Source organism: Coccidioides posadasii, chromosome 1 (assembly GCF_018416015.2).
Source record: "Coccidioides posadasii str. Silveira chromosome 1, complete sequence".
Classification (NCBI taxonomy): domain Eukaryota; kingdom Fungi; phylum Ascomycota; class Eurotiomycetes; order Onygenales; family Onygenaceae; genus Coccidioides; species Coccidioides posadasii.
This window is the reverse complement of record NC_089407.1, coordinates 403,480-428,496: the sequence shown is the minus strand read 5'-3', so window position 1 is coordinate 428,496 and position 25,017 is coordinate 403,480. Positions and strand designations below refer to the sequence as shown.

Genomic DNA, 25,017 nt, shown 5'->3' with positions numbered 1-25,017 from the left:
GAGCAGAAAATGGATGGTCTTTATATCATATCAGTAACAATGTGACGGTGGACGGAGCGCCTGCTGCGCAATATGGATTGTTGTTTTGACAGCTGAGCCGAACGGGGGGTTCTTGTTGGCGCGTCGCATTGCCCGTCGCGTGCGAATTGGCGCCAGCGCGTTGAGAATACGCGTGACGTCACCAAGCGATACGCTTCATTTCCAGCGTTTGCAGGTTTTGCACTAGCGGCCGGCCGGGCACTATCCTCCCGAAATTCAGTTGTCGCCCCGACTCTGATGCTATATCGGATGACCAGGGCACATATTTTATACATTGTACGGAGTATAGTGATAGAATTAAGGCCGAGTGCTTTTTATCTGCGTCATATTTTTTTTATCGTACTTTCTAGTAATGCTCGACAGAGGCGCAATAGTAATGAATGGCTGGCACCGAAAGAACAAAATACATGACTCGCAGCACCAATTTTGATCCGGGGTGGTCCCTCTGTTACCTCAGTTCGGACCAGTACGCTCACCCCGAAATGTCCATATGAACCAGATATCAAAAATCAAGCCGTGGCGGTAGAAGGAAAAAAAAAAAAAAAAAAGAAAGCCCGAAGTGAAACATAGAAAGTACAGTACATACGAGGACCCAGCAATGCACTTGCACCGGAACCAACCAAAGAGAGCCTGCATGTACCCAACGCCCGGACGCATCTGACCTAATGTTTTATTATGTCCGTCAACCAACGCCAAAAACAAATCTTAAACACCGCCGGGGACGCAGAGAAGTACACGCATATCAGTCCATTAAGCCATCAATGCGCATTGTAGGTTCATGAAATCTAGAGGCTGGAAAGGGAACTTAGATTTCGATGTCAATCTCAAAGTCCAGGGAAGCAGCAAGGATTTCATCGGCATTGGGAGCGTAACGGAGTTTCGGGATCCCAGTCTGCGGCTTGGTCTCCTTAGTAACATTGGCGTGGTTGACACCAGGAGGAGGTGTAGCCTTGTTGGGAGTATTGGCGCCAGTTGTCAGTGGAGTGACAGACCCGCTAACTTCTCCAGATTCTTGTTTCTTGGGCAAAAGACGGTTGCCACTTGCATCGTAGTGGGTTCGAGCTCGGGTCTTGACGCGGGCAAACCGGTCAGGAAGGGCTTCTCCACGGGCAACAGCTGCCTGCTGCAGTCGAGCAGCTCGTCTCTCCTCAAGCTGAGCTTTGCGCACATTTTCGGCATTTAGCTTTTGGTTTCGACGGTTGAGTTCGGCCAATCGTTCTTGCTGTGTCTTTTCGGTAGACCTAGGCTCCACGAGGGAAGTTCCAAACGCCAGTTTTGGACCGGACAAGCGGGCGATTTCTGCATCACATTCAGCAATAGCAGCTTCATCACCGGTTGCAACTGCTTCCTGACGGCGCTTTTGCAGCTGAAGACGCTGAAAGACTGCCATTTTGTTGTCGTGAGTGCCTTGGCGTTTTAGCTTTTCCTCGAGTTCCTCCTTCGAAAGGCGATAGTTGATAAGGAAGTGAATATCATCAATCTTCTTGTTCAAGACTGACTTGGTGGGCATCTTGAAGCCTTCCACGACCATGGTCTGACGATAGCGGTTGAACTCCGACTACAGATCTCAGTGTCAGTAAAGTAACTAGGGTAAGCATGTCATGGACCCTAGGACTCCATACCTCAGTAAATGGAGAGTCAGAGCAAAAAATATATGGAAACTCCTTCTTCGACTTTCCATGCTCAAGCACAGCGTACTGCTTAGTGACAAACTTCCTCCCGTTTGGACCTTCAATAGCATATGGTCTACCTTCAGTGAAATCTGGAAAATCATGTATTAGTCTATTTTGTTCAAACAGAAAACCTCCGCAAGGCCTACCAGTGATGAGACAAAGGCGGTAAACAAGTTCGCCAGTATCTGGATGTGGGCCGACGTTGATACGAGTGTAGCAGCCAGTGATAAGCTTCTCAAAATTTGGGTAGAAGCAATATTGGGCAAAGTTGCTACGGCTAACTCGTGCACGCTCGAAGTCTCGGAAGTCAGCCGGAGGATCGTCCTTGGTTGGTGAGGTAGAACGGCGAGCAGCTCCCTCATCCCATTCGACTTCGCTTTCACCATGAGCGTCAACGTCAGAGCCTTCCACGGAGCGAGAACGTCCGTCCTTCTTCCTACTACTAGCATCACGACGGCGCTGCTCATCACGTTTTCCCTTCTGCTCCCGCTGACGTTTATAGGCTTCGATGGCATCGGATGTTTCGCCGACCTTACGACCGCCTAGAGTGGTCTTCTGGCGAGCGCTCTTGCGCTGGCCTTCAGCATCGGAAGCCTTACGCTTTCTCTTCTCAGCGACCTTAGCTTCCTCCCGTTCACGCATGGCGAGGAGGCGACGAAGCGCGATATCTTGGTTGTGGCGATCAACGAGCTGAGCTCTTTCGGAAAGCAACTCTTCACGCTGAATCTCCGGCATGGCCATAATCTCTTCTTTGTCTTTGGCGGAGTAGAACAGCTTTTCGTAGGAAAAGATCGGGCCTTGATTATCTTCATCGGGAGGCGATCCCTCAGATTCGGATTCGGACATGGATGCAGAGTTCAGGGACTTGCGGGAGCGAGGAGTAGAAGAGGACCTGGACATTTTTTGCCTGTCAGTGGGATTCACACAATTTGATGGTGTACATGGAAGGGGTGGAAATGGTGTTCAAGTGATGAAAAAGAGGAAAGAAAAAAAACATGAAAAGGACAAAGTAGCCCGTGAGCGGCGGGCAAGAAAAGGAACATGAGGGGCGGGGGAAGGGAGAGGGAAAGGGGCAGTGGAAAAAAAAAATAAAAAAATAAAAAAAGGACGAAGATAAAGCGACAGCCTGGACGCGGGGAAAGGCGAGAACACAAACAGGGGGATGTTGGTAACACTCACAGTTCGCCTTCCTCCTCTTCCTCCTCAATCCTCGCTCTTTTTCTTCGCTTGACAGGCCTTGCAACACCTTTGCGCGCCATCTCCTCGTCTTCATCCTCAGGTTGCTTTTCTTTGGAGGAGGGAGAAGGGGGAGGAGAGAGCTCCTTTGACTGAGCAGGCATGGAAGTTTCCTCATCTGATGAATCATCACCCCCTGCCAGGGCAAGGAGCTCGGCGTCTAAGTCTGCCATTGTGAAAGTGAGGATAGGTGATGTATCAAAGAACGGGTATGCAGAAGGGATGGAAGACAAAGGTGGCGGGAACTGCCAGCAGCTGGCTCAAGGCGCGCTCCAGGCGACGGATAAAATCCAGGGAGAGGGGCAGGGCAGGAGGTGAGGTGGCAATGGACGGCAGATAGGGGTGTGGTTGGTGGGAACCGGCGTGCAGCAGTGCAGTCCTGGCTGTAGGTCAAGATTCAATATATATATATATATATATATATATACGGGAGCAGAGGTAGTGTGCGCCGATTAAGCGGGAGGCGGCTGCGGCCCGAATAAAGGGAAAAATGGCAGCGCACAGGCGGTTTGCAGGGCTGGCAACCTTTGCCGTCGTCGTTCGTCCTGGCGTTCGTCTTTCGCGGCGTCGGTTTTGCTGGGGCGGCAGACGGCCTGCTGACTCAGCGGTCGCCGGTTGGTTTTTCCGTACCAGCCAATCGGAGGTCTCGGCGCGGAAACGGGCCTCCGAACTGCCTCTTTTGGTATGTAACTAACTCAAAAGGTACCTTCGAACCTGGCAGCAGGCAGTACATACTGTACGTATTTCTGTCGTGTTGTACGACTCCCGCCAGTGATCGGCTGGCCCAACCACCGGAGATGGATGTACGCGCTGCTCTTCTCAGACACGCTCGCCTCGTGCGTGGCTCTGTCTGCTCCCAATGCCTCCGCACCCTCCAACCACGGGTCCGCCACAGCTCCACCACCTCCCACCGCACCGCGTCGCCCGCAGAGAAACCCAGGATGGCCCTGACGAAAGAACAGCGTGACTTTCTCGACAGCGCCCTCAGAGTCAACCAGGCTGGGGAGCTTGCGGCCACTCTGATCTACACCGCCCAGTCGCCCCCCGTGGTCCGCTCACACCCACACCTTCGACCGCTTATGAAGCACATGTATGACCAGGAGGCCGGTCACTTTGACACCTTCAACAAGCTGATAGCGAAGCATCGAGTTCGACCCACGGTCATGTACCCCATCTGGGAGGGTGTGTCGACGTTCTTGGGCTGGTCTACCGGGATAATGGGGCGAGAGGCCGCAATGGCATGCACGGAGGCTGTAGAGACCGAGATCGGGACCCATTATAATGATCAGATCCGGGTGATTCTGGAATGGTTTGCCGATGCCGAGCAGAGAGGAGAAGAAATTGATGGTGAATTGAAAGAACTGGTCTCTACGCTGAAGAGGATCCGGGATGAGGAATTGGAGCATCTGGATCATGCTGTCGAGAACGATGCGAAAGAGGCTAAACCGTACGATCCATTGGTCAACGTCATTCGTCTGGGCTGCAGGGCTGCAATCAAGATCAGCGAGAAGATATGAGTTCACACGCATGTGCTTTTTGATGACCCAAGCTTGTATTAATATTCTGTTTCTGTTTCCTATCCCGCATTGTAAATGGATACACCGCAATTCTACTTAGCAAAAGTCTTAACTCTTGTGCTTGAAGTGTTCCGAAGGATGTTTTAAATGAAGTTCTTGTAGCTCTACTACCTCTTATGCGATGGGGTATTATCTTTTAAAAACAAGCAACATTGCCTAGAATCAAAGCCTTTTCTTTCTTTCCTTTTTTTTTTTGGTTTTGTCTTTCCCTCTGCCGCCGCTTCCCCATAGTTGGAACACAGCAGCTCCCAAACCCCAGTGGTCATTGCATGTTCATTAGACACATCTTCGGAAGCCGGGATATCCCAGGAACAGCGAAGACCATCCATCAGTTAGCCTCTGTCTTCTTTTCCAAATACTTTAAGAACCCTTCCGTATGTCCCACCACCTGGTGGAAAACGTCCTCGAATCCATCATTCCCGCCATAATACGGGTCTGGCACACTCTTCCCGCCACCCACCTTCTCGCAGACACTCCCGTCGCGATTAAAGTCGCCGAACAGCCTCAACTCCGCCAGGCCGTCTGCTGCTGCTCCCTTCTTCTCGTTGTCCCTTACCACCTTCTCCTGCAGCTCTTGCAGGTCGTAGAGATTGGAATCGTCCATGGCGAAAATGTAGTCGAACTCTTTGAAATCCGCTTTATTAACCTTACGAGCCGCGTGGCGGTACTTGGTGATGTTGTGTCGCTGTAGTGTAGACATCGTACGTGGGTCCGGTGGTGAGTGGACATGATATGCGCCCGTGCCTGCGGAGTCGATGGTTTTAAATTTCAGGGACGATGTAGTGGGGAGGTCCAAGATGTGGTGTTTGAAAACAGCTTCGGCCATTGGAGAACGGCCTGTGAGATAGGACATAGGATTGTCGGTTAGCTACATGTCCCCAGAAGCAAGCCCAGTGGGTGTGGGAGCGGGGGCGGGGTTGGACGTACAGATGTTCCCCAGGCAGACGAAGAGAACGGAAAGTTCTCTGTCGGGAGACTGCTCAGTGTTGGAACCCATTATTAGTGATATAACTATCACTTCAGGATTTCAAGCAAGCTTTGGTATTCAACGGTTTTCGAGCAGAAAGGCGGGATTGCACGCAGATATTGATCAACTCAAAGTTAGACTTCAGGAACAAACGGCAGCCAAATCAATCGCGAACTCTCCCGTCTGCCAAGACTGTCCACCAGTCGTCCCGCTTATGGTCGCCATGGGTATTCCTTGCTGTCAGATATATGGTCGTGATCGATGACGGCTAAATGTCAATAGGGAGCCGAGTATGCTAAGCGTGGAGCAGGGCTGCTGGAATACAAATAAAAGTCTTCACGACCACTCTGATTTCAGGCACGAACAAGCCGCATTCAAGTCTTTCGAAATCATAAATTACCGGCTTAAGAATATACGAAAATAAAAGTTTCGACCTATGTACGATACAAAATATTAAACAGTGGCATTACTTTTCTTTTTCCCTGGAGCACCCAGCGAACTGTACACGTTCAACATCATAGCTCATTTGAAGCAAGGTGGTCACCAAGCTTCACGGACACGCTCCACACGATGTTCGCCGTTGTGGCTGCTTCTTCTGTCCTCGTGCAGGACCTCAACTGAGTTGGAGACCAAGATGCCCCTCGAAGGGAGTTCAGCAGACACAGACGCCGGCGCCGCAAACGTCTCTAACTCCTGCATCTTAATGTTGCATTCCACGATTCGTTCCTCACTCCCGTTGAGTGTTAAGCCGGTGGTGAGCGTATCTGGAGGTTCACGGCGATGACGATTCCGGCTGTAGGAAGAACCACCGCCGCCGCCGCCAATGGTCTGGACACCGGCTGGTGATTTGTAGGACTTCTTCTGAGTCGATGCCAGGGCCTTGCCGAATAGCGGGGTCAGCAAGGACCGGATGACGGGGAATATCATCGGGAGATTGGTCGTCATCACTGCAACGAAGGCTTCACGGACGCCCCATGTGCCGGCAAGCTGGGGGCCATTGACGGGGTCCTTGGAGCGAGTCAGAGGAGCCCTGCCGAGTTTGCTACGGCAAAAAGAAGAGGAGACTCACGACTAAGACAAAAACACTCTTTAGAGTCGCGCAGACGAGAACAAACACACCAGCTCCGAGGACAATACTCGACGCTATTTTCTTAATCATCCTCAACCTAGATCTCCAAAGCATGGGAAGAGGGATTAATATCAAATAGATGTCAGTCAATACATTTGCCGCAAATGAGATCCATATGATTGGCTTGGACACTCCAGCCTGACAGAAGTCTAAAAAGAGAAATAGGAAAAGCCTGTCAGCTTCAGGGGACGGGCACCGGCAAGAAAAGTACGAAGGGCTAACTGACTGCCAGGATCTGGGTAAATCTGCCAGTATCTGTGGAATGGCCGGCAAGCTGTGAAGATTGTTATTATAGCGCCAAAAAAAGTTCCGATTACAAGAGCGAATCCGATTTGAATCTGAATACGATAGCGTCGGCCAAGGCCCTCCTGTTGATCTTGTTAGTCCTTACTTCTCTCTGGTACGGAGAAGAGAGTCGAGAGTTATCGAAGGCACGCTATGCATACCGTAAGTCGAATGTAGAACGAGAGCACCGACAACTTAAGAACCGAGATCAAGCCCGAATATACCGTCCATCCGGCTACCTGTATTTTGGAGCCAATCACCCTAAATAGCGACTCAGGATCAGTCTATTGATGTCCCCGACCGTGTCCCTCGGTACGCTCTTCAGCTCCGCATTCACAGGACGGACACACGCACCTGAATTGGTACTCTGGATCATTGATGGACAGTGCAGCCCTTTCAGCGTCCGTCAGGCTATTGTTTGCGAGGCCCTTAGCAGAATTGCCTATGCTATACCCGAGAGCCGATTGACATGCGTAGAGTATCTGCGGACATGTTTTGACGGGTAAATCAGCAACCCGGCTGAGACTGTGTGGGACAGATCAGATATTTTGGGGCACGAACAACGCCAACCCACACCAGGTAGTCGTCGGGACGAAGATTCCTGAAACCCACAGCGCTCACTCGGGCGGAAGTCCTAAGAACCGTTGCGGAAACTCCAATCGCAAAGAGCGTCCATATCTCGATAGTTGACTTGCGGAAAGCCTCTTCAGCGGCAGCCTGCGCCGCTGGATCCGGCGGTGGGCTCCTGGCCAACATCACAAGCGAATAATCATGCAAAATGAGATGTTCAGCGCATCTTCCACAATACTCGGCGTGGTCGACGTGAATTGAAAAAAGGTGATGATGTGGCCTTCCATCCGCAAAGGAGTCAGGAGCAAAATTCTGAAAGTCTTTGATCAACAACAGATTTTCATATGCTCTGTTTCCACCCCTTGTAGTCTCATCTTGGAATTTGCATTCACGCAATACGAAGTAGAGTTCCTGCCACTGTGCCCCCGGGATGAAGAAAGGACCCTGGCTGCCGTCTCGTGAACTTTGAGGCAAACGGAGTCGCTGTCACTGGCCAATCAGGGATCATCGCTGGAATGAAGAAAGTCAAATATTGGTCCAGCGATGGCTGGACACGACAGGGGTACAAAGTAAATCGAGATCGAACAATTTTAGCTTCTCACGATCCACTGGACGTGTCCCCGATGGAGCCCGAATTGCAAACTCTCGGAGGTATCTTGAAGGCGGAGATAAACTAGGGTAGGGAACAGAGGACTGGGTAATATGACAACTTGATATTGATATCAACGGTCCTTGTCGTCGGCATGCACCAAACCACTGCATATCGGCCCCTTGTTGTTGTGGCTGGGAAGAACGACTTTGTGAGGGTTCTGGGACCAGCGAGGATATGACAGGGTATAGATCCCTGCAGAAGGATGCAACCACGACATCCCACGCCTTGGCCGGGCCTGGATCAATGGCAACCTACCCAATTGGATTCTACGATCATGGCACAAAACCACCGGGATCCCAAGCTCGGGTATTAGGAAACTATCCCTGCAAGGGTTGCTGAAGCGGGGATGGCCCGTCCGGAAGACCAGGTCACTTCCGGCAAATAAATACATGTCGCTGCCGCGACGCTCACGTTGTAGGGCAAGGAATGCTCTATGCGGTTATGCGTCCGGGGTAGCTTGTTGAGGGATTCCTTGTGTTCTGTTATTGTTCTTCTTCTCCCGTGCCAGAATGCACTGGCTTCCGATAAAAGTCGCCTCGGCCCTGGCCCTGTGGGCGACAAGCTCAGCAGCTCGTGTCGTACATGAGCTTGTTGACCGCAGCCCTGTTGATGGTAGCTGTCCACAAGGACTGGGCTGGGTTGACGACGTGGAAAAGGACCTTGTGAAGAAGCTGTCGGGCGCCGCTCACATATACCTCCCAGGTTCTGGCGAGTTCGAAGCCGCATCAACACGATGGTCGGTGCTGGAGACTCCCAGAGTGAACGTCGTCGTGGTTCCCGGCACGGCAAATGACGTTGCTGAAACGGTGGGATTGTACCTTTCTTCAATATTTGATTAGGTTAATTTTTGACGATATTGCTTATCACAACAATGGCGACTTTCTAGGTGAAATTTGCAAACAAGAAGCGAGTGCCTTTCCTGGCGTACAACACAGCGCATGGCGCGCTCACGACGCTGGGGAGGATGGATTGTGGCATTGAGATTTTTATGAAGCAGCTGAGCGGTGTCAAAATTGCCAAAAATGGGCAAACAGCCAAGATAGGCGGTGGAACGTTGTCCAAGCTGGTCACTGACACGCTTTGGGCGGCTGGAAAGCAAACTGGTAAGTCTACAAGCCGAGAAAAAAGAAAGAAGGGAAAAAAAAGAAAAGAAAGAAAAGAAAAGAAAAGAAAAACCCGTGTTGACTCTGGCCCCGGGAGGGGAGTACAGTGACTGGAGCATGCGAATGTGTTAGCTACCTTGGACCCGCACTGGGAGGTGGCCACGGCTGGCTCCAGGGACACCACGGGCTTATAGCTGACCAGCTCGTTTCGATGGATGTGGTGTTGGCCAACGGAAGTTTGAGAACAATCAACCCAAAATCCGATCTCTGGTGGGGGATGAAGGGCGCCGGCCAGAACTTCGGCATCGTCACCTCGGCCACCGCAAAGATCTTTGATATCGAGCACCGCGACTGGGCCATCGAGACGCTCACCTTCAGGGGCGACAAAGTCGAGGCCATCTACCAAGCAACCAACGAGCACCTCCTCCGGGAGGGCAAGAGACGAGCCGATGTGACCAACTGGTCATACTGGCTCAACATTCCTACGGTTGACCCGAACAAAGTGAGTTAGACACGCATAACGAACTTGCAACACACTCCCGCCCCCCCCTCTTCTTCTCACTCCCTCTTTCTCTCTGCCTGAGCGAACCTTTTCCCTTACCGTCTTTCTCTTGCCTAGCCCGTCATCGTGTTCTACATCATCCAGGAAGGCGTCAAGGCCGTGGACCCCGAGATCACAGAACCTTTCCGGAAGCTCGGACCGCTTGCCATTGAACGCCTGGTAGGAACGTACAGAGACCTCGCCAGGTGGACTGGCATCGCCATCACGTCTCCGCCGTGCCAAAAGGCCGGGCTTGCCAACCCGCGATTCCCCATCTACCTGGAATCGTACAATGTTGCAGCCCAGAAGAAGGCATACGAGCTGTTCGCGTCCGAGGCGCACAGCGGTACTCCGTTTTTCAACTCGATCTTCATGTTTGAGGGCTACTCGGTGAGAAAAGTGCAGTCGATCGACAGCTCCTCGTCGGCTTTTGCCTACCGGGGGGACAGCATCCTGGCGGCACCGCTCCTCAGCTACGAGCGTGTGGGCGCGGAACGCGACGAGAAGGCTGCGACGTTGGGAACGCGACTCCGTGAGATCATCCACGAGGGAACTGGGCGAAATGAGCTCCATGCGTACGTGAACTATGCGTTTGGAGACGAGACGCCGCAGCAGTGGTTCGGAGCACAGGAGTGGCGCCAGAGCCGTCTGCGAAAACTGAAGCAGAAGTACGATCCTCAGGGGAAGTTTAGCTTTTATGGTCCGATTGCGTAAAAGTCGATCGCACCGAACATGAATGTATGCGTGTATGTACATAGCATACATACATACATATATATAGTGAGAGGCCTCCTCCATCCAGACAGGACGTGTCTTGACAGTCGATACTAGAAGAGCCAGCGTTTAGCTGTTAGCATAACCAAGTACTTATAACTAGTTAGTTAGTAAATATAATAATTACATAGTTAATTACATTCATACATAACTTGTTATTTAACCTAGCTGATGGAGCTATCGGTGAGGGGACAAAAAAAGCCCTTCTCACTTTCACTGTCATTGACAGTCCTACCGCGATTCAGGAAGCAGAAAGAGAGAGGACCATCTGCGTATGGCGCATGACGGCAGCGGAGATTGGTGAGACGGCGAAAAGGGCGAAAGCGCGGGCGATGCGACTTGGCACTCCAGGGAGCAGGCGGAACGGCTGCAGGAAGCGGGAACGCGGCCAATGAGGAGGTTGACGGCGGGCGACGTTCAGCTGGCGGCGGTTAAGGTTTCTGGCTGTGTCGTTCGAGACACGCTGCGGGCGGTCAAAAGTGTGTGTGTGTGTGTAAAGCGAGGTTCACAGCCAATTGCCCAATGGCAGCGGACGAGTCGGTCGTGAAGCCGGTGGGAGAGTTTGTGCTGCGAACCCGGAGAGGATCGGGCGATGAACCGTGGAAGCGGACGGGCAAACACGAGCCCAGTTTCCCCAGAACCATTTTTTTTTTTTTTAGTGTCTTCCAGTCGTTCGTCGTCGTCGTCAAACTGGCCCACGACAACTCCGTCCTCCAGATGCTTGTTCGCAGCGTGGCTGGTTGGCGCCGAGACGAAAGCTCAGCCACGCGTGCTTGGCGTGCAGCGCCTCGCCGTGAAGCTTTGCCTGAAGCCCATCGCGAGTCTCTCTCTCTGCTTGAAGAACAATCTCCTCTCTCTCTCTCTCTCTCTCTCTCTCTCTCTCTCTCTCTCTCTCTCTCTCTCTCTCACTTGCTCTTCTTTTTTGCTGCCTGCTTCTCTCACAGTCTCTCTTTTCGCTCTTCTATCTCCCATCTCTCTCTCTCTCTCTGTGTGTCTGTCTATGTCTGCTGCCTGTGACTCTTGTGTCTCTCCATCTGCCCGTCTTTGCCTTTGCTGATCGTGTGATCTCCCCGTCAACCGGCCTCGCTGCGCGGGGGGGAAAAACAACACACTCGCTCGCTCAAACGATCGATATAACACCTGCGACTCGCCTTAAATATACTCGCTCTGCTTCTGGACCACTCGTTCACCGGGGCAATCAGGCTGCCCCAGAGTCACCATGTCGTACAACAGATTGCCCAGTAAGTGCAAAACATCACTGCTCTGTACAAGCCAAAAGGCCGTCACCGGCGCGACGGCCAGGGGGGGAAAAAAAAAGAAATAGGGCTGCGCTTCCTTCTTTCTCTCCCCAACGTCGCCGAACAATGTCCCTTCGTCTTGTTTTACATCTTCCTTTTGACCGTCTGTCACTCTCTGAGACCTGGCACCGCGATCTCTGCCAGAACGTGGCTACGGTTGCTCGCAGGTAGCTCTGAAACATGAGCCTTGGCTGTCCGCGCAACCTGCTCTTGTCTCTTCTCTCTACTCCGTATTGACGACGCTTTGCAAACGTCATCCCGCACTTCGTATTGCCTCTCTCTCTCTCTCTCTCTCTCTCTCTGTGTTCCCCTCCCCTCCATCTTGAAGCCTGATTGCTTGTTTCCTTGTGTTTGCTCTCGACGATAGCAGCATCTCCGCTCGTTTCGTTTCCAACAACCACCCGCCCTCACCGACAGGCCTGCAGCAAAAGCCGATGTTTCACCTCCAGTACTGACCCCCAGTGTTTGTTTTCCGTTAGATCCTGTCGTAGACGACGACCCGGAACCCGTAATGGATCCTCAGAATCTCCATCCTCATCGCAGATCCTCCCCCGGCAGACCGCTATATCAGCTGAGCGATGATCCATACCAGCAATATGGCCATATCCCAATGCCCTCGGCCGATCGATTGTTGGACCAGCCCACGGTATGCTCCCCGGCTTTGTGTGCCCTTGGTCTTCCCGCTTTTTTGGGTGATGGCTCATCGTGCTTCTCATCCTCTAGTATTCTGTCGACAACATCCAAAACTCCTACGGACACAACGAGACCTTTGAAGAACATAATCCCTATCGACCCTCTCCCGGCCCACCTAGAGACTATACTCTCTCCCCTGAAGCCCACCATGACTCCTACTATAACCCTCCGTACCAACCCACCCCATCCACTGTCGATACCTACGACTTGACAAATTACCCGCAACAGTATCACGACGACCACGCCCCCATTCTACAGTCAGACAGTCCCTTTGGGGAGACCCCTCATTCAGAGACCGGAGGCTATAACGATGGCTCTGTTGCAACGCTTCCCACACCGAGCCCGGCGCCGATAAGACGATGGAAGACCGTGAAGGAGGTTCAGTTGTTTAACGGAAACTTGGTTCTTGACTGCCCGATCCCTCCCAGGCTGCTGAGCCAGGTCAACCACGCCGCGCCGCCGGAACGCGATGAATTTACGCACATGCGATACTCAGCCGCAACCTGTGATCCCGCTGATTTTTACAACGAGCGTTTCACCCTTCGCCAAAGGCTGTTTGCCAAGCCCCGACATACTGAACTGTTTATCGTCGTTACGATGTACAATGAAGATGACTTCCTCTTTGCGCGAACGATGATCGGTGTCTTCAAGAACATCGATTACATGTGCTCTCGGACAAACAGTAAGACCTGGGGCAAGGAAGCGTGGAAGAAGATTGTCGTCTGCGTCGTGAGTGACGGACGTGCAAAAATCAATCCACGGACGCGCGCCGTTCTGGCCGGTTTGGGTGTATATCAAGACGGAATTGCGAAGCAACAGGTCAACGGAAAGGACGTCACTGCCCATATCTACGAATACACAACACAGATGGGAATGGAACTGAAAGGCAACCAGGTCCTTCTCAAGCCGCGCCGAGGTATGCCGGTGCAGATGCTGTTTTGCCTGAAGGAGAAGAATCAGAAGAAAATCAATTCCCACCGTTGGTTTTTCCAGGCGTTCGGACGAGTCTTGGACCCGAATATATGCGTGCTCATCGACGCTGGTACCAAACCGGGAAAGGATTCCATCTACCATCTTTGGCGCGCCTTCGACCTGGAACCAATGTGCGGCGGTGCTTGTGGAGAGATCAAGGTTATGTTGGACCACGGCAAGAAATTGATCAATCCGCTCGTTGCCACTCAGAACTTTGAGTACAAAATGAGCAACATTCTCGACAAGCCACTGGAGTCGGCTTTTGGATTCATCTCCGTGCTCCCAGGTGCCTTTTCAGCTTACCGCTATGTGGCCCTTCAGAATGATAAGAACGGTCAAGGTCCTTTAGAAAAATACTTTGCAGGTGAGAAGATGCATGGTGCCAACGCTGGTATCTTCACTGCAAATATGTACTTGGCAGAGGATCGAATTCTTTGCTTCGAACTGGTGTCTAAGCGCAACTGCCGTTGGATCTTGCAGTACGTCAAGTCCGCTAACGGTGAAACTGACGTTCCCGATCGTATGGCGGAGTTTATTCTTCAGCGCCGGCGTTGGTTGAATGGAAGTTTCTTTGCTGCCGTCTACGCTATCACCCACTTTTACCAGATCTGGAGGAGCGATCACAGTGCCTCCAGAAAATTCATGCTGCTTATTGAATTTATCTATCAGACGATCAATATGCTGTTTGCATGGTTTGCGATCGTAAGTCGGCGACACACCCACCCACCCACATACATACATACACACGAGGGCCAGGGGCAGCTAACCATTTTCAGGGTAATTTCTTCCTTGTCTTCCGCATCTTGACAACTTCCCTTGGAACCAAAGACCTTCTCGGACAGGTTGGAAACGTTTTGGGCGTTGTATTCGAGTGGCTTTATCTCGCAACCCTCGTGACGTGCTTCGTCCTGGCGTTGGGGAATCGCCCACAGGGATCGAATAAGCTTTACATGACCATGACCTGTTTCTGGGTTATTATCATGATATATCTCACGTTTGCGGCGATCTATGTAACCGTGAGGTCCATACAGCACGAGGTTGCGGATGGCAGCTTCAGCTTCTCTGCGATATTCAGTAACCTGCAATTCTTTTCGATGATTGTGTCGCTGATGTCGACGTACGTGCTCTGGCTTGTCGCTTCCATTCTGTTTTTCGATCCGTGGCATATGTTTACATCAGTGAGTTTTCATGCGCGTATACTATGTAGGTTGGCCAACTAATTCTCTCGTACAGTTCCTTCAATACATCCTTCTTACTCCTACATATATCAACGTCCTCAACATTTATGCCTTCTGTAACACCCATGATATCACGTGGGGAACCAAAGGCGATGACAAGCCCGAAAAGCTTCCTTCGGCTAACCTCAAGCCCGGTGGTAAAGTTGACGTTGAGATCCCGCAAGATGACGGAGATCTCAACGCTCAGTACGACGCCGAGCTGCAGAAGTTCGCTTCCAAACCGCCAAAGGAAGTTCGAAAGACAACGGAAGAGGAGAAACAAGAAGACTACTACAAAGGATTCCGAAGTTCCGTCGTTTTGGTGTGGATCTTCTGCAATTTTGCGCTTGGTGCATTGGTCTTGAATGCCGTTGGCTTGGAGAGAATTGATGTGAACGAGTCAACTGAGACTCAGCGGAGCGCAATTTACATGGCCGTTGTGTTGTGGAGTGTTGCCGGGCTGTCACTGTTTAGGTTTATCGGGGCCATGTGGTTCTTGGTTGTTAGAATGGTGAGTCCCTACCCGAACGTCGACTTCCATTACGATTGTACAACTGACACAGGAGCTATTTAGTTCCGTGGTGTATAATCGGATTATTTCCGTTGCGACTTGGTCTACCGGCTCAAGTCGTCATGCTGAAATGTGATACCCCTTTTTTCTTCCTTGGAAACATATCGTTTGTCGGGCACGGTTTACAATGATTTGACGAGTATACGGAGTACCTTTGCACGCATATTACCGGTGCACCATTTTGATATGGTTCGCTGAGTGGCGCTGGTTTGTGATATCGCATTATGGGTGTATGTGATTGTTTGGACTCCTATGTTATGTCCTGGCATGCTATAATTTCTATGAGGGCTCAGTGCCCTTCATGATGCATGTATGTATGTACAATAGAACTGTTGCTTTTTGTTCTTTGATGCCGGGGGGTATTCATTTTCATTTTCAAATTACTGTATTGCGACCGATGTTATAGTCTTTTGAAGCCATGTGTGCAAATTTTCCCCGGTTGTGCACAAGATTCCAGGGGTCGATATATCGCTTCGGTGCCTGAGGTACCTGTCACTTGGCATCAACGGGTTACGGTGAATTTGCATTTACATTAGGGTTTGAAGCCTATCATCAATTGACTCCTGGATAAGCTCGAGACAGAATCCTGCTCTCCTGCAATTGGAGATGACGTCAAGAGGCTCGGAATTGCAAGCCTGCCTGCGATGTAAGGCATAGGTTTTGGATGTCTATGGAGGCGACTTGTGCCAGCTGACTCCCTACTCCACGAGCAAAGAGTTGACCGGGGCGCCATCGCGTATACCGCGCATACATCAAGCGCCATCATTCCAATTATCTTCTCTCACTAGTTCGGCAGCCAAACTAAAAAAGAAAGAAAAAGGCGTCGCCCATGGCCGCCCAACGCGAATACGGCGACTCCAAGATTCCCCCATCCAAACCATCCCTTTCCACCACCGATCCCACCGGAACCCGCCTCACCACCGGCGGTGACGCTCTCAACGTCCACGGCACCCACGCCTCCGCTGGCGCCACTTCCAGCCTGTCTACTGACCCATCTGCCCCTTCCACCACGTCCACAGGCACCATGAGCGAAACTACCCGGATGGCGGGATCCGGGCAGGCGGGAGAGGGAGTAGGTGGAATTCAGGGATCTGAAGGGGGACGGGCAGCAGGGTCGAGTACGGGACCGATGGGTGCGGCGCCACCTATGAGCGCAGGGAGTCACGGGGAGAGGACGGCAGCGATGCCAGAGAGGGAAGGTGGTGTGAAAGGCTTCATGGCCGGGGTGCATGTATGGTTTTCAGATCAGGTTTTGGTTTTGTATGCTTGCTGAAGGCGTGCTGACATGTTGGCTCATTTGAATAGGGGGCGGGTGAGGAGATTCGTGGTAAGGCCCGGGAGGTGGTTGACCGAATGGCACATGATGAAGAAGGTATAGCAAAGGACCGGGAGATTCAGATGCAGGGAAGGGAGGAAATGGAGACAGGCAGGTTTAGCCAGGCGACAAAGGAGAGGGAATGGGGGAACCAGGAAACCGGGAGGAAGAAAGTTTGATATCCATGTTGGATTCATGATTGGCTGGTTTGCTCTCTCGGGCCTTGACCAAAAAGTAGAAGTTTCACTTTTGACGCGGTGTGTTGCATGGGAAAATGACCTGTCTCTGCTCTGTTTCATTTTGCTTGAAATGTTTCACTTGACAACAGGGTCACTCCATTGCCAATTGAGGGGGTGCTCAGTCTCTTCATAAATGTTCTCTGGGAGGGCAATCAAAATGATTTCTTATCAATGTTGTGCGCACTGTTCGTCTTTGATATCCACCAAAAAGTATGGCGCGATCTCCAAGGCCTGAAAGTGACTGGATTCCCAGGGAGCGGTTGAGCTGCTCCGGGAGAGACAAACCCGTAATTGATGATGGCGAGTGTTAAAAGTTATGTGTTGACAGTCTTATTCGCCCAAACTATGAGTCCTGACTGCCTCGCGAAGCTTGCTTGAGAGGTGGGATGAGAGAAGTTTTGTTTTTACACCGGGTAACTAGTTTTATGCTTCTCGTTTTGCCACCAGAAGTTGAATTTCCAAGCCCTCGAGTTGAAATATGTTGGCAAGCTTGCATGTCCCAGGGGTTAACCGGAGTCGTTCGGTTTACGCTTAAAAACTCCAGGTATGGCTGGTAGATGTCTGATTTCAAAGTATCCGGGATATAGAAGCGACGAAACCTTTCTCAAAACTCCATTCAAAGATGTGCCCACCCATTTCCAACCAGCACCTGCATTTCATTAATGAGACAATGGACGCCATGCTCTTCCCTCTCTAGCCCATTCGCCTTCCAAGAACGCACTCTCCAAGAGACGACCATGTCTTCGATCGTCCTCCGGGGAAAATTGATCAAGCGGGCAACTCTGTTTTGCCATATGCCCAAAAGCTTCTCACCTGCGCTGGGCCAGATGGCTGAGTGGCGCGGGTGAACGTTCGCGTATGCTTTTTCGTTATATCCAACACGGACATCTGGGTTTAGCCACACACCTTTTACCGGCGTGAGGGGATTGTCGGCATGAATCAGACAGCATTCAGAGCCTTCAAGGTGATATTTCGCTAGGCCGTCGGAGATGCCACGGAATACGAGAGGAGGCCTTTCATAAAACGGAGTGGCATCGAAAGCGACGATTCCGTTCCAACATGATTGTACCGGCACGGGGAACCCGGCCATCATGGCATGGCGAGACATGGACGAAAGAAAATACGGCCATGTATGAGTAATTGCCTTTGCGCCGGAAGAATCTCGAAGAGCGAATGTGTCGTAGTAGGCTGGTGGCTTGGAAAAGTCAAGAGAGCACGCAGCGGCGTAATCTCCTTCTCGAGTGCCTAGAATATTCAAGGCATCGTGAGCCTATGGACCAAGGTTAGTCAACAGATATGAGATCGAGGTAGGTCTGCCTACAGTGAACACGACATCGTTCAGCCAGAGTACCTTATCAAAAGTCCTCTTGGCCTCGGTCCTCGACGCCAGAGCTGTCAACTCGTCCATCACTCGGTTTCTCAACCGTGATAGGTACGGAATGCGTCTCAGTTCCTTCTTGCCTCTTACAGTCCAAATCCAGCCCGGCTCATCGGATGACGGCATACGTTGGATCTCATCTATATGTGTGATATCTTCCAAAACGATCTTTCTTTCCACTCCCAGTTTCTCCAGCTCAGTGTCTAGGGCCCTCAGCGCATCTTTACTTCCATCCCAGCTCCCGCTCTCCAGAATCGAAACATATACGTGCTCTGGTCCTAGCTTTTGTACAAGATCCAGCAGCGCATCATTCCAGTGCGAGCGAAGAATAGACTCGTTGTTCCAATGGATGCTGGCTATAAAAACCCTCTCCTGATGCCGTATATCTAGAGGAGGCGCTGGTTTGATGACGGAGGGAGAACCGGATTGAGAGATGCGCCAAAGATCAATGACGAAGAAGGTGATAAACGCCAGCAAAAGCAACCGTAGCCATCTCAGTCGTCGCAGGCGTGCTCGTGATGGCGGACGGTGGAAAAGACTGCGGAACATGGTAATCTGAAAAGAGAGTGGATTTTCCGCTTAGATCCCATTTGGATTGACGGATAGCAACTCTTGCTTTCTATAACAGTGCAATTGATACGGTGTCTGAGCCGACATCGTCAGGCAAGAGAACGATATCGTTGTTGGGGATAGCTGCGAGCAGACCATCGTGTGCTGCTCTGGCCTGTGGCTGTGTTAGGCTTACCCCTGTCCAGCCTCGGCAGCTGACAAGCTAAGGAGCGATGCATCTAGTCCTGTTTTGCTCTAGCGCCATACCCGAACGGTCTCTATTTTTAGAGAGTTGGCAAGTTTGTGGCTGCACGGAGCTTCGGCCTTGCTTGTTTTTTCAGCTTTGATGGATCTACTCCGTACAAGAAGAATAATATGTACTCCGTACTCCGTACTAGGAATAGAATTTTAACGCCCGCGGCAGCTCCACTGTGTATCAGATGCATGATAACAATCTGTACGGAGTACGGAGTACAGAGTATAAGAACCATTTAAGATTAACCCCAACAGCCTACTAGAGTACCTCAGAGCCCTCCACAACTCTTACTGGAGAATCACAGGCCGCTGCACCGGTGCACCCCCCCACCAAGCTTCAGGAGATCGGTTCGAATTTCTTTAACGTTCACAGCATCGTCGAGCTTGGTGGCGTTTGACAAGATCGTAAGGAATTTCAGCTCGTCCTTCAACAACTTATCATCTGCCGCATTAGCAACACGAAATGGCTGGGAAAGTTGGTCATGGTTCACAGTAACCAGACGCAACTGAGAGTTTAAACGGGTTCTCAATAAAGATCTACTTGAGCAATGTTGATACATACCATGTCTGCCTCAGCGCCAACTTTTCTTATTCGCTGCACTCAGCTGACAAAACAGGCATCGCAACTCATAGAAGTGATCCTTGAATATGGGTGGAATCTGGACTCCTTCAGCCCATTCTTGTTAGAAGTGCTCACACAGGAAGGTATGTGGTTGTACATGCCTAGATGTGGACGAAAACTCTGAAACTTTCAAAACAAACAACCTGTGAATATCAAGGGCATTTGAATCGTGCAATATCCATTGGGTCCGCCCGTTGGAATAGGCTATTACTAATGGTTCTCCTACTGTGAGGGTATCTTCATGATTCACAAAAGGCATGGAGCTCTTTTCCAATTCTTGAATCGTTTCTTGGATGTAGTATGGCCCATTACCACACAAGTCAGAATGTAAAATAGCAAGACTAACTAGTGAGGATGATAACAAGTATAAAGGTGCCAGGGATGATGAGACTGACGAGAACAATGAAAGGACAATGAGATCAGGGAACAAGAATAAGCCTTAGTTGCATGATCTTACGGCATCAGCTTGGGTTTGATCCGCGAAGGATAGCCGATTATACCTATGAGGTCGTCGTCCCCAAATTCAGCCCCTTGTTCGGGTTTTATCTCGGGTCGCCTTCTTCCTTTACGCATACGATTCCAATTCAGAGGCTGGGAAGGCATAAACACCACGGAATTCCTCGGGCCAAGGCCAAAACTGCTCCTGCTTCTTGTGAGGGCATTTTGATAAAGCAGAATTGAGAGGATAGAAGTTGGTATAGAAAAAATTTCTAGCTACTTCAAGCATGTTTACGTATTCTTTGAGTGCACACATAAGGCGATGCCGCTGAGGACAAGTAGCATCCCCAGCCAAGTTTCTAACATGGACAATTGCCGAGTTAGTATAAAAATGAGACCCTAAACGGAGGATACTGAGATTAACATAGAACATACGTTTTGAAATGACCTTCCCCTCCACGTACCACTCCCCCACCACCGTAAATAAGAACGCCATGGAGTTGGTAATCGGCACAGTTAAACTCAGCTCTGCAGCGGAATTAGCTCGGGCTCTCCCCACGAGTTCCAAAAAGTGCTCATCATGGGAATTGTACTCCGTACCGTGCTTTCCAACTAGCAAGAAAAACCATACGCTTCCTGAGAGGTTCAATAACAATGGCACCGCATATCCAGGTGTTCTCAGAAGATTTACAACCGTCCAAAACAGTGACGTGAGTTTCCGCTTAATCCATGAACCTCCTCTTGTCATTCGCCCACCCCCCACATCACGCCCAACTTGTGTCTTTTGCTCGTTTCTCGCGTTAAATTCCACGGCGGCGCGGCGGATGAAGGGCGTTGTGAAACCCCATGCGATCCCGACTAGAAGGAAGCTGAGGATGTAATTGAAAGCGCTGGGCGCTGTGTCGGGAGGCGCAGCATCGGGATCCATGTCTGCCAGAGGATGGAATTGATTATCGACAAGCGATGATGAGGAAAGTTATTGAATGCTGGGGCGTCGCATTGTGCTCTTGACATCAAGCTGCTCCGGTGTCAGCACAAAGATAACAACGGATCCTGCTATCACCACGTGATCCTGCTGTACGGGATTTTGGACGATCTGGTAACTTAGCTAGTGGGCTGGAGGAATTACTCACTTAGGAAAGTTCCGGAAAGATCGTATGATTAATAAATATACTGTTCTAATAACTATACTTCAACTGACAGTGATTAACTATAACCGGATCGCCTACAGAGTACGGGGTACGGAGTACATTAACAGAGGATCTCCACGCCATACTCTGTACACGCCCGCTGCAAAAGGGAAATGGATATTATGCTGAGACTCCACCAAGCCAACTGCCCAACTTTAGGGAGACAATGCGGCCAAGCTCTGTAGAGCCATCACTTCTCACATGGACCTCCTCCATGTCACGCATGATTCGATCGATATATTCACCAGCACCACTGAGATGAAGAATAACACAAATTGCTCGGTGGATGGCCAGCAATTTCCGGGACGGTGGGTCAATGGTATGGTGAGGCGAAAGAAACAAGGTCCTTGTGACTGGAAGGCCCTCTGGACGAGCGAATGGGTTTGTTTTCTTGGAATCTATTCTGTAGGTGTGCTGGGGATAGGTAGTGGGATCCATCTCTTCAAAATAAAACTTAAAGTCGCCAAAAAACTGGTGGAGGCCAAGCGTTAGAGAAATAGCATTTGTCGAATGGTCAATATCAGAGCCCTCAATCAAATGAATCGCACTTGGGTCAAACATGCGCAGTATTGCAAGAGCATTCTTCTTGGACTGGTTCTAACAGAAAGAAGTCAAGTTAGAAAATGGAGACCAGTCACGTAGGCAAATTGATCTCTTTCAGACATTTGACCGAGGATGGCCTTGACCTTTTTCCATACAAAAGTTTGGTATAAGGGTGAAGGGATTACGCACCAACTCTGCTGAACTTCCTGTTGACATTGATGACATGATTGAATGAGGAATTATGTGTGCGACTTCAAGATATTCGAATTGTCCAGGAGCGTAAATCAACGTAGAACCATCGTCGTCCTCCGCGTTTGTCCCGTCCTTGTCGAATCTTCTTTCGGCTTCTCGGATATCAAACATGCGCGTAACAACACATCGATGGTGATCACGAATCAAACAATCGCGGCGGAGAACCGATAATCTTCCAAGAGTTCCAACCACATTTTCGACTGAAGATGTTAACGCTGCTGGGGTTGGTTGCGATGTTTTATTCCCTGATGCTTTCACTATGAAGAAAGCATAAGACAGAGTTCATGTAGGGCCCGAAAAGAAGTAGTTATACATACACGGTAAAAAGAAGTTGTTGAATAGGTATTCTGCAAATGAGTTGACAGCTTTTTCTGCCTCTATCTTCTCAGAGACGGAAGCAGCAGGATCAAAGCCGGAAAATCGAGATATTCCCCGTTCAAAGTCTGGTTCACTGGGGTGTTCTTGGGCATCAAGGAAGACGAAAAACTGATGTAAAAAGATCTCCTGTGACTGGACATGTTCATATGTTGAGCGAGCTAGGGTCACCCTCTTATATGGCTTGCTCCTTTGTACTGGCTCGCAGTGGCTTATGAGCTTCTTGAAGACGCCTCTAGCCCGTGCCACTTCATCAGTGTTCAGGGACGGCGGGAGTGGAGAAAAGTCAAGGACTTGTTCAAGAGATGCTCGATGCTCATGGTGAGCAGACATTCTGTCATTTTTACCAAAGAAGCCCGTGCTGTGGAAGTGTACTTGAGTACTCCGTCCACACGAGGTCTCCAAGATGCAGCGCGTCAAGCTTAACCTTTCGGGAGCAACTCTCAGACACGTGACTAGTTAGTTAGGTGTTAGTTATGATTTGGAAGACTGAAAAGCGCTCCAAAAAAGTTACTCTCAGGAAGCCGACTCTCAGATGCCAGGGTTCAATCAACGAGTTGCTTGTTCCTTTCGGTAACTAGTTTGGGTTCGAAGGTCATGATGGTGGGTTACTAACGCTAGGCGCCGTTATGGGCCGTTCCGATGCTCTGGGTATCCCGGCCTAGAGCCCTCCGTGCTGAATATTCATTCCTCCCACCCCCCAAGATCTCAGCTCGCAGGTTACATGTTAGTCATTGGCCAGTTAACCTCGTTTTCCCCTACCGATCAGACTATGCGCTTCAGTCGCTTCTCTTCGCGCAACTGGACAACCTTCCGCGGTCAGCCCCTGACCGAGATTTCGGGAGCTCTCGGTGATCTCGGCACCTTTCTGCCCATCCTCATCGCCCTGGCAGTCAATGACTCCATTTCGCTCCCCGCCACCCTCGTTTTCTCCGGCTTGTACAACATCTTCACTGGCTGGTTCTTCGGTATCCCGCTACCCGTTCAACCCATGAAAGCCATTGCTGCCGTCGCCATCGCTCGAGACTTTGATGGCGACCAGATCGCGGCCGCGGGCATCTTCGCCGGCGTGGTGATATTTGTCTTTACCGCCACCAGCGCTTTGAGATGGTTTGCGAACGCGGTGCCGATCCCTGTGGTAAAGGGCATCCAGGTTGGTGCCGGGCTGTCGTTGGTGATTTCTGCCGGCGCCAAGCTGAAGGGTAAGATGGGATGGATTGAACCGCGGTGGGCAGACAATTACCTGTGGGTGATTGCCGCCCTTGTAGGGTTGCTGGTCACGAATATCTACCGTCGTGTGCCGTATGGGCTGATCCTGTTTCTGCTGGGATTGGTATTTGCATTTGTTTCCTTGGCTACTTCGGGACATGGGGATTTGCCTCACTTTAGCATTTGGATACCCAGGGCTGTGCAGCCCACAACGGACGATTGGAAAGTTGGGATCATCCAGGCGGGCATCGGTCAGATTCCGCTTACTACGCTGAATTCTATCATTGCCGTGGTGCACCTCGCAGGAGATCTGCTCCCTGATGTTCGCACTCCATCTATCACGTCGATTGGCTTCAGCGTGGCTATGATGAATCTCGTGGGAACATGTGTGGGATGCATGCCCGTCTGTCACGGGTCGGGAGGCCTGGCGGCACAGTACCGCTTCGGTGCTCGTTCAGGGGCAAGCATCATATTTCTTGGGGCTGTGAAGCTCATCGTTGGCATCTTCCTCGGAAATACCCTTCTCGATCTATTGTATTCATTCCCGACAGCATTTCTGGCGGTGATGGTGATCGCCGCAGGTTTAGAACTTGCGAGCGTTGGGGAGAGTCTCAACACTACGCGTGCATGGGACCTAGGAAACAATGACCGTTCAAGCTCTTTACCGACTCTGGGACTAGCTGAGGTCAAACTCACTGACGAAGAGAGGAAGCGGAGATGGACAGTGATGATCGTAACGGTTGGATTGTTGGTTGCATTTAAGAATGCTGGAATTGGCTTCGTCGCTGGGATGCTGTGTCATTGGACCTTTGGCTTGCCATCATTGATAGAGAGGATAAGAAGTCGCTGGTCTGAGGGAAGAATCAGACTAGCCTCCGGTCGAGGTCAAGATTAGCCGGACTAGGAGTGGTGGACAACCAGCCTCTACAAAATATAATTTGTGATGATCCTACCCCCTTTTTTGGGATCACAACATCCACTACCTCATGATCAATATCTATGGAGCAAATTGAGCTCTATCTGTGTCGTCGAACAAAATTCACTGCGGGGCTTTGAGTTGATAGAGTATCTCTTGTGCCGGCGATACCACAAAACTCCACAACCTAAAGGAGGGTAGCTAATCGCTTCGCACTCGGAGAGGATAGAGGAATATCAAGCTGTACACAAAAGCTATCAGTCTAGTATTCGCCACAGTAGCTCATGATACACGAGTGGTTTCCGAGTCGCTCATATATGCGCTTTCAATTGGCTGTAGGTTTCCTAGGGCTGGATGGCTGGGCTCTTTAATCCGCGAGGCCAGTGTTACCAGATCTACACAAAGCAGCCGGTCCCAGCAAGCTCAACTTGATTAGCGC

The 25,017-nt window shown here is 50.7% G+C and overlaps 11 protein-coding genes across 11 annotated transcripts; 5 read left to right on the top strand and 6 right to left on the bottom strand.

Moving 5' to 3' along the window:
• Positions 1 to 343: 343 nt before the first annotated feature.
• On the bottom strand, positions 344 to 3,461 carry D8B26_000067 (uncharacterized protein). The gene is made up of 4 exons (XM_003067715.2): positions 2,892 to 3,461; positions 1,859 to 2,604; positions 1,662 to 1,801; positions 344 to 1,597 (listed from the first exon to the last, which is right to left on the bottom strand). The coding sequence occupies exons 1-4, from the start codon at positions 3,119 to 3,121 to the stop codon at positions 845 to 847; spliced, it is 1,869 nt and encodes a 622-aa protein (XP_003067761.1). The 5' UTR covers positions 3,122 to 3,461; the 3' UTR covers positions 344 to 844.
• Positions 3,462 to 3,889: 428 nt separating this feature from the next.
• D8B26_000066 (uncharacterized protein) lies at positions 3,890 to 4,465 on the top strand (the record flags this gene model as incomplete). The annotated part of the gene is made up of 1 exon (XM_003067716.2): positions 3,890 to 4,465. The coding sequence occupies one exon, from the start codon at positions 3,890 to 3,892 to the stop codon at positions 4,463 to 4,465; it is 576 nt and encodes a 191-aa protein (XP_003067762.2).
• Positions 4,466 to 4,853: 388 nt separating this feature from the next.
• D8B26_000065 (uncharacterized protein) lies at positions 4,854 to 5,522 on the bottom strand (the record flags this gene model as incomplete). The annotated part of the gene is made up of 2 exons (XM_003067717.1): positions 4,854 to 5,362; positions 5,453 to 5,522. 2 exons carry the CDS (start codon positions 5,520 to 5,522, stop codon positions 4,854 to 4,856), a joined length of 579 nt encoding a protein of 192 aa, XP_003067763.1.
• A 369-nt stretch (positions 5,523 to 5,891) lies between these two features.
• D8B26_000064 (uncharacterized protein) lies at positions 5,892 to 7,903 on the bottom strand. Its single transcript, XM_066123104.1, has 6 exons — positions 7,468 to 7,903; positions 7,261 to 7,388; positions 7,068 to 7,167; positions 6,848 to 6,989; positions 6,562 to 6,770; positions 5,892 to 6,500 (listed from the first exon to the last, which is right to left on the bottom strand). The coding sequence occupies exons 1-6, from the start codon at positions 7,660 to 7,662 to the stop codon at positions 6,033 to 6,035; spliced, it is 1,242 nt and encodes a 413-aa protein (XP_065979176.1). The 5' UTR covers positions 7,663 to 7,903; the 3' UTR covers positions 5,892 to 6,032.
• A 640-nt stretch (positions 7,904 to 8,543) lies between these two features.
• Positions 8,544 to 10,638, top strand: D8B26_000063 (uncharacterized protein). Its single transcript, XM_003067719.2, has 4 exons — positions 8,544 to 8,934; positions 9,015 to 9,231; positions 9,339 to 9,733; positions 9,851 to 10,638. Exons 1-4 carry the CDS (start codon positions 8,638 to 8,640, stop codon positions 10,484 to 10,486), a joined length of 1,545 nt encoding a protein of 514 aa, XP_003067765.2. The 5' UTR covers positions 8,544 to 8,637; the 3' UTR covers positions 10,487 to 10,638.
• A 460-nt stretch (positions 10,639 to 11,098) lies between these two features.
• Positions 11,099 to 15,315, top strand: CHS1_2 (Chitin synthase, class 1; the record flags this gene model as incomplete). The annotated part of the gene is made up of 6 exons (XM_066123103.1): positions 11,099 to 11,787; positions 12,324 to 12,490; positions 12,568 to 14,211; positions 14,286 to 14,687; positions 14,743 to 15,237; positions 15,301 to 15,315. The coding sequence occupies exons 1-6, from the start codon at positions 11,766 to 11,768 to the stop codon at positions 15,313 to 15,315; spliced, it is 2,745 nt and encodes a 914-aa protein (XP_065979175.1). The 5' UTR covers positions 11,099 to 11,765.
• Positions 15,316 to 16,126: 811 nt separating this feature from the next.
• On the top strand, positions 16,127 to 16,791 carry CHS1_1 (Chitin synthase, class 1; the record flags this gene model as incomplete). The annotated part of the gene is made up of 2 exons (XM_003067721.2): positions 16,127 to 16,528; positions 16,603 to 16,791. 2 exons carry the CDS (start codon positions 16,127 to 16,129, stop codon positions 16,789 to 16,791), a joined length of 591 nt encoding a protein of 196 aa, XP_003067767.2.
• Positions 16,792 to 17,256: 465 nt separating this feature from the next.
• On the bottom strand, positions 17,257 to 18,831 carry D8B26_000060 (uncharacterized protein). Its single transcript, XM_003067722.2, has 2 exons — positions 18,173 to 18,831; positions 17,257 to 18,121 (listed from the first exon to the last, which is right to left on the bottom strand). The coding sequence occupies exons 1-2, from the start codon at positions 18,776 to 18,778 to the stop codon at positions 17,468 to 17,470; spliced, it is 1,260 nt and encodes a 419-aa protein (XP_003067768.1). The 5' UTR covers positions 18,779 to 18,831; the 3' UTR covers positions 17,257 to 17,467.
• A 1,072-nt stretch (positions 18,832 to 19,903) lies between these two features.
• On the bottom strand, positions 19,904 to 21,102 carry D8B26_000059 (uncharacterized protein). Its single transcript, XM_003067723.2, has 3 exons — positions 20,694 to 21,102; positions 20,529 to 20,621; positions 19,904 to 20,452 (listed from the first exon to the last, which is right to left on the bottom strand). The coding sequence occupies exons 1-3, from the start codon at positions 21,019 to 21,021 to the stop codon at positions 20,385 to 20,387; spliced, it is 489 nt and encodes a 162-aa protein (XP_003067769.1). The 5' UTR covers positions 21,022 to 21,102; the 3' UTR covers positions 19,904 to 20,384.
• Positions 21,103 to 21,290: 188 nt separating this feature from the next.
• On the bottom strand, positions 21,291 to 22,786 carry D8B26_000058 (uncharacterized protein; the record flags this gene model as incomplete). Its single annotated transcript, XM_003067724.2, has 3 exons — positions 21,291 to 21,880; positions 22,016 to 22,335; positions 22,396 to 22,786. 3 exons carry the CDS (start codon positions 22,784 to 22,786, stop codon positions 21,404 to 21,406), a joined length of 1,188 nt encoding a protein of 395 aa, XP_003067770.1. The 3' UTR covers positions 21,291 to 21,403.
• Positions 22,787 to 23,054: 268 nt separating this feature from the next.
• Positions 23,055 to 24,642, top strand: D8B26_000057 (uncharacterized protein). The gene has a single exon (XM_003067725.2). It carries the CDS (start codon positions 23,178 to 23,180, stop codon positions 24,555 to 24,557), a length of 1,380 nt encoding a protein of 459 aa, XP_003067771.2. The 5' UTR covers positions 23,055 to 23,177; the 3' UTR covers positions 24,558 to 24,642.
• Positions 24,643 to 25,017: the final 375 nt, after the last annotated feature.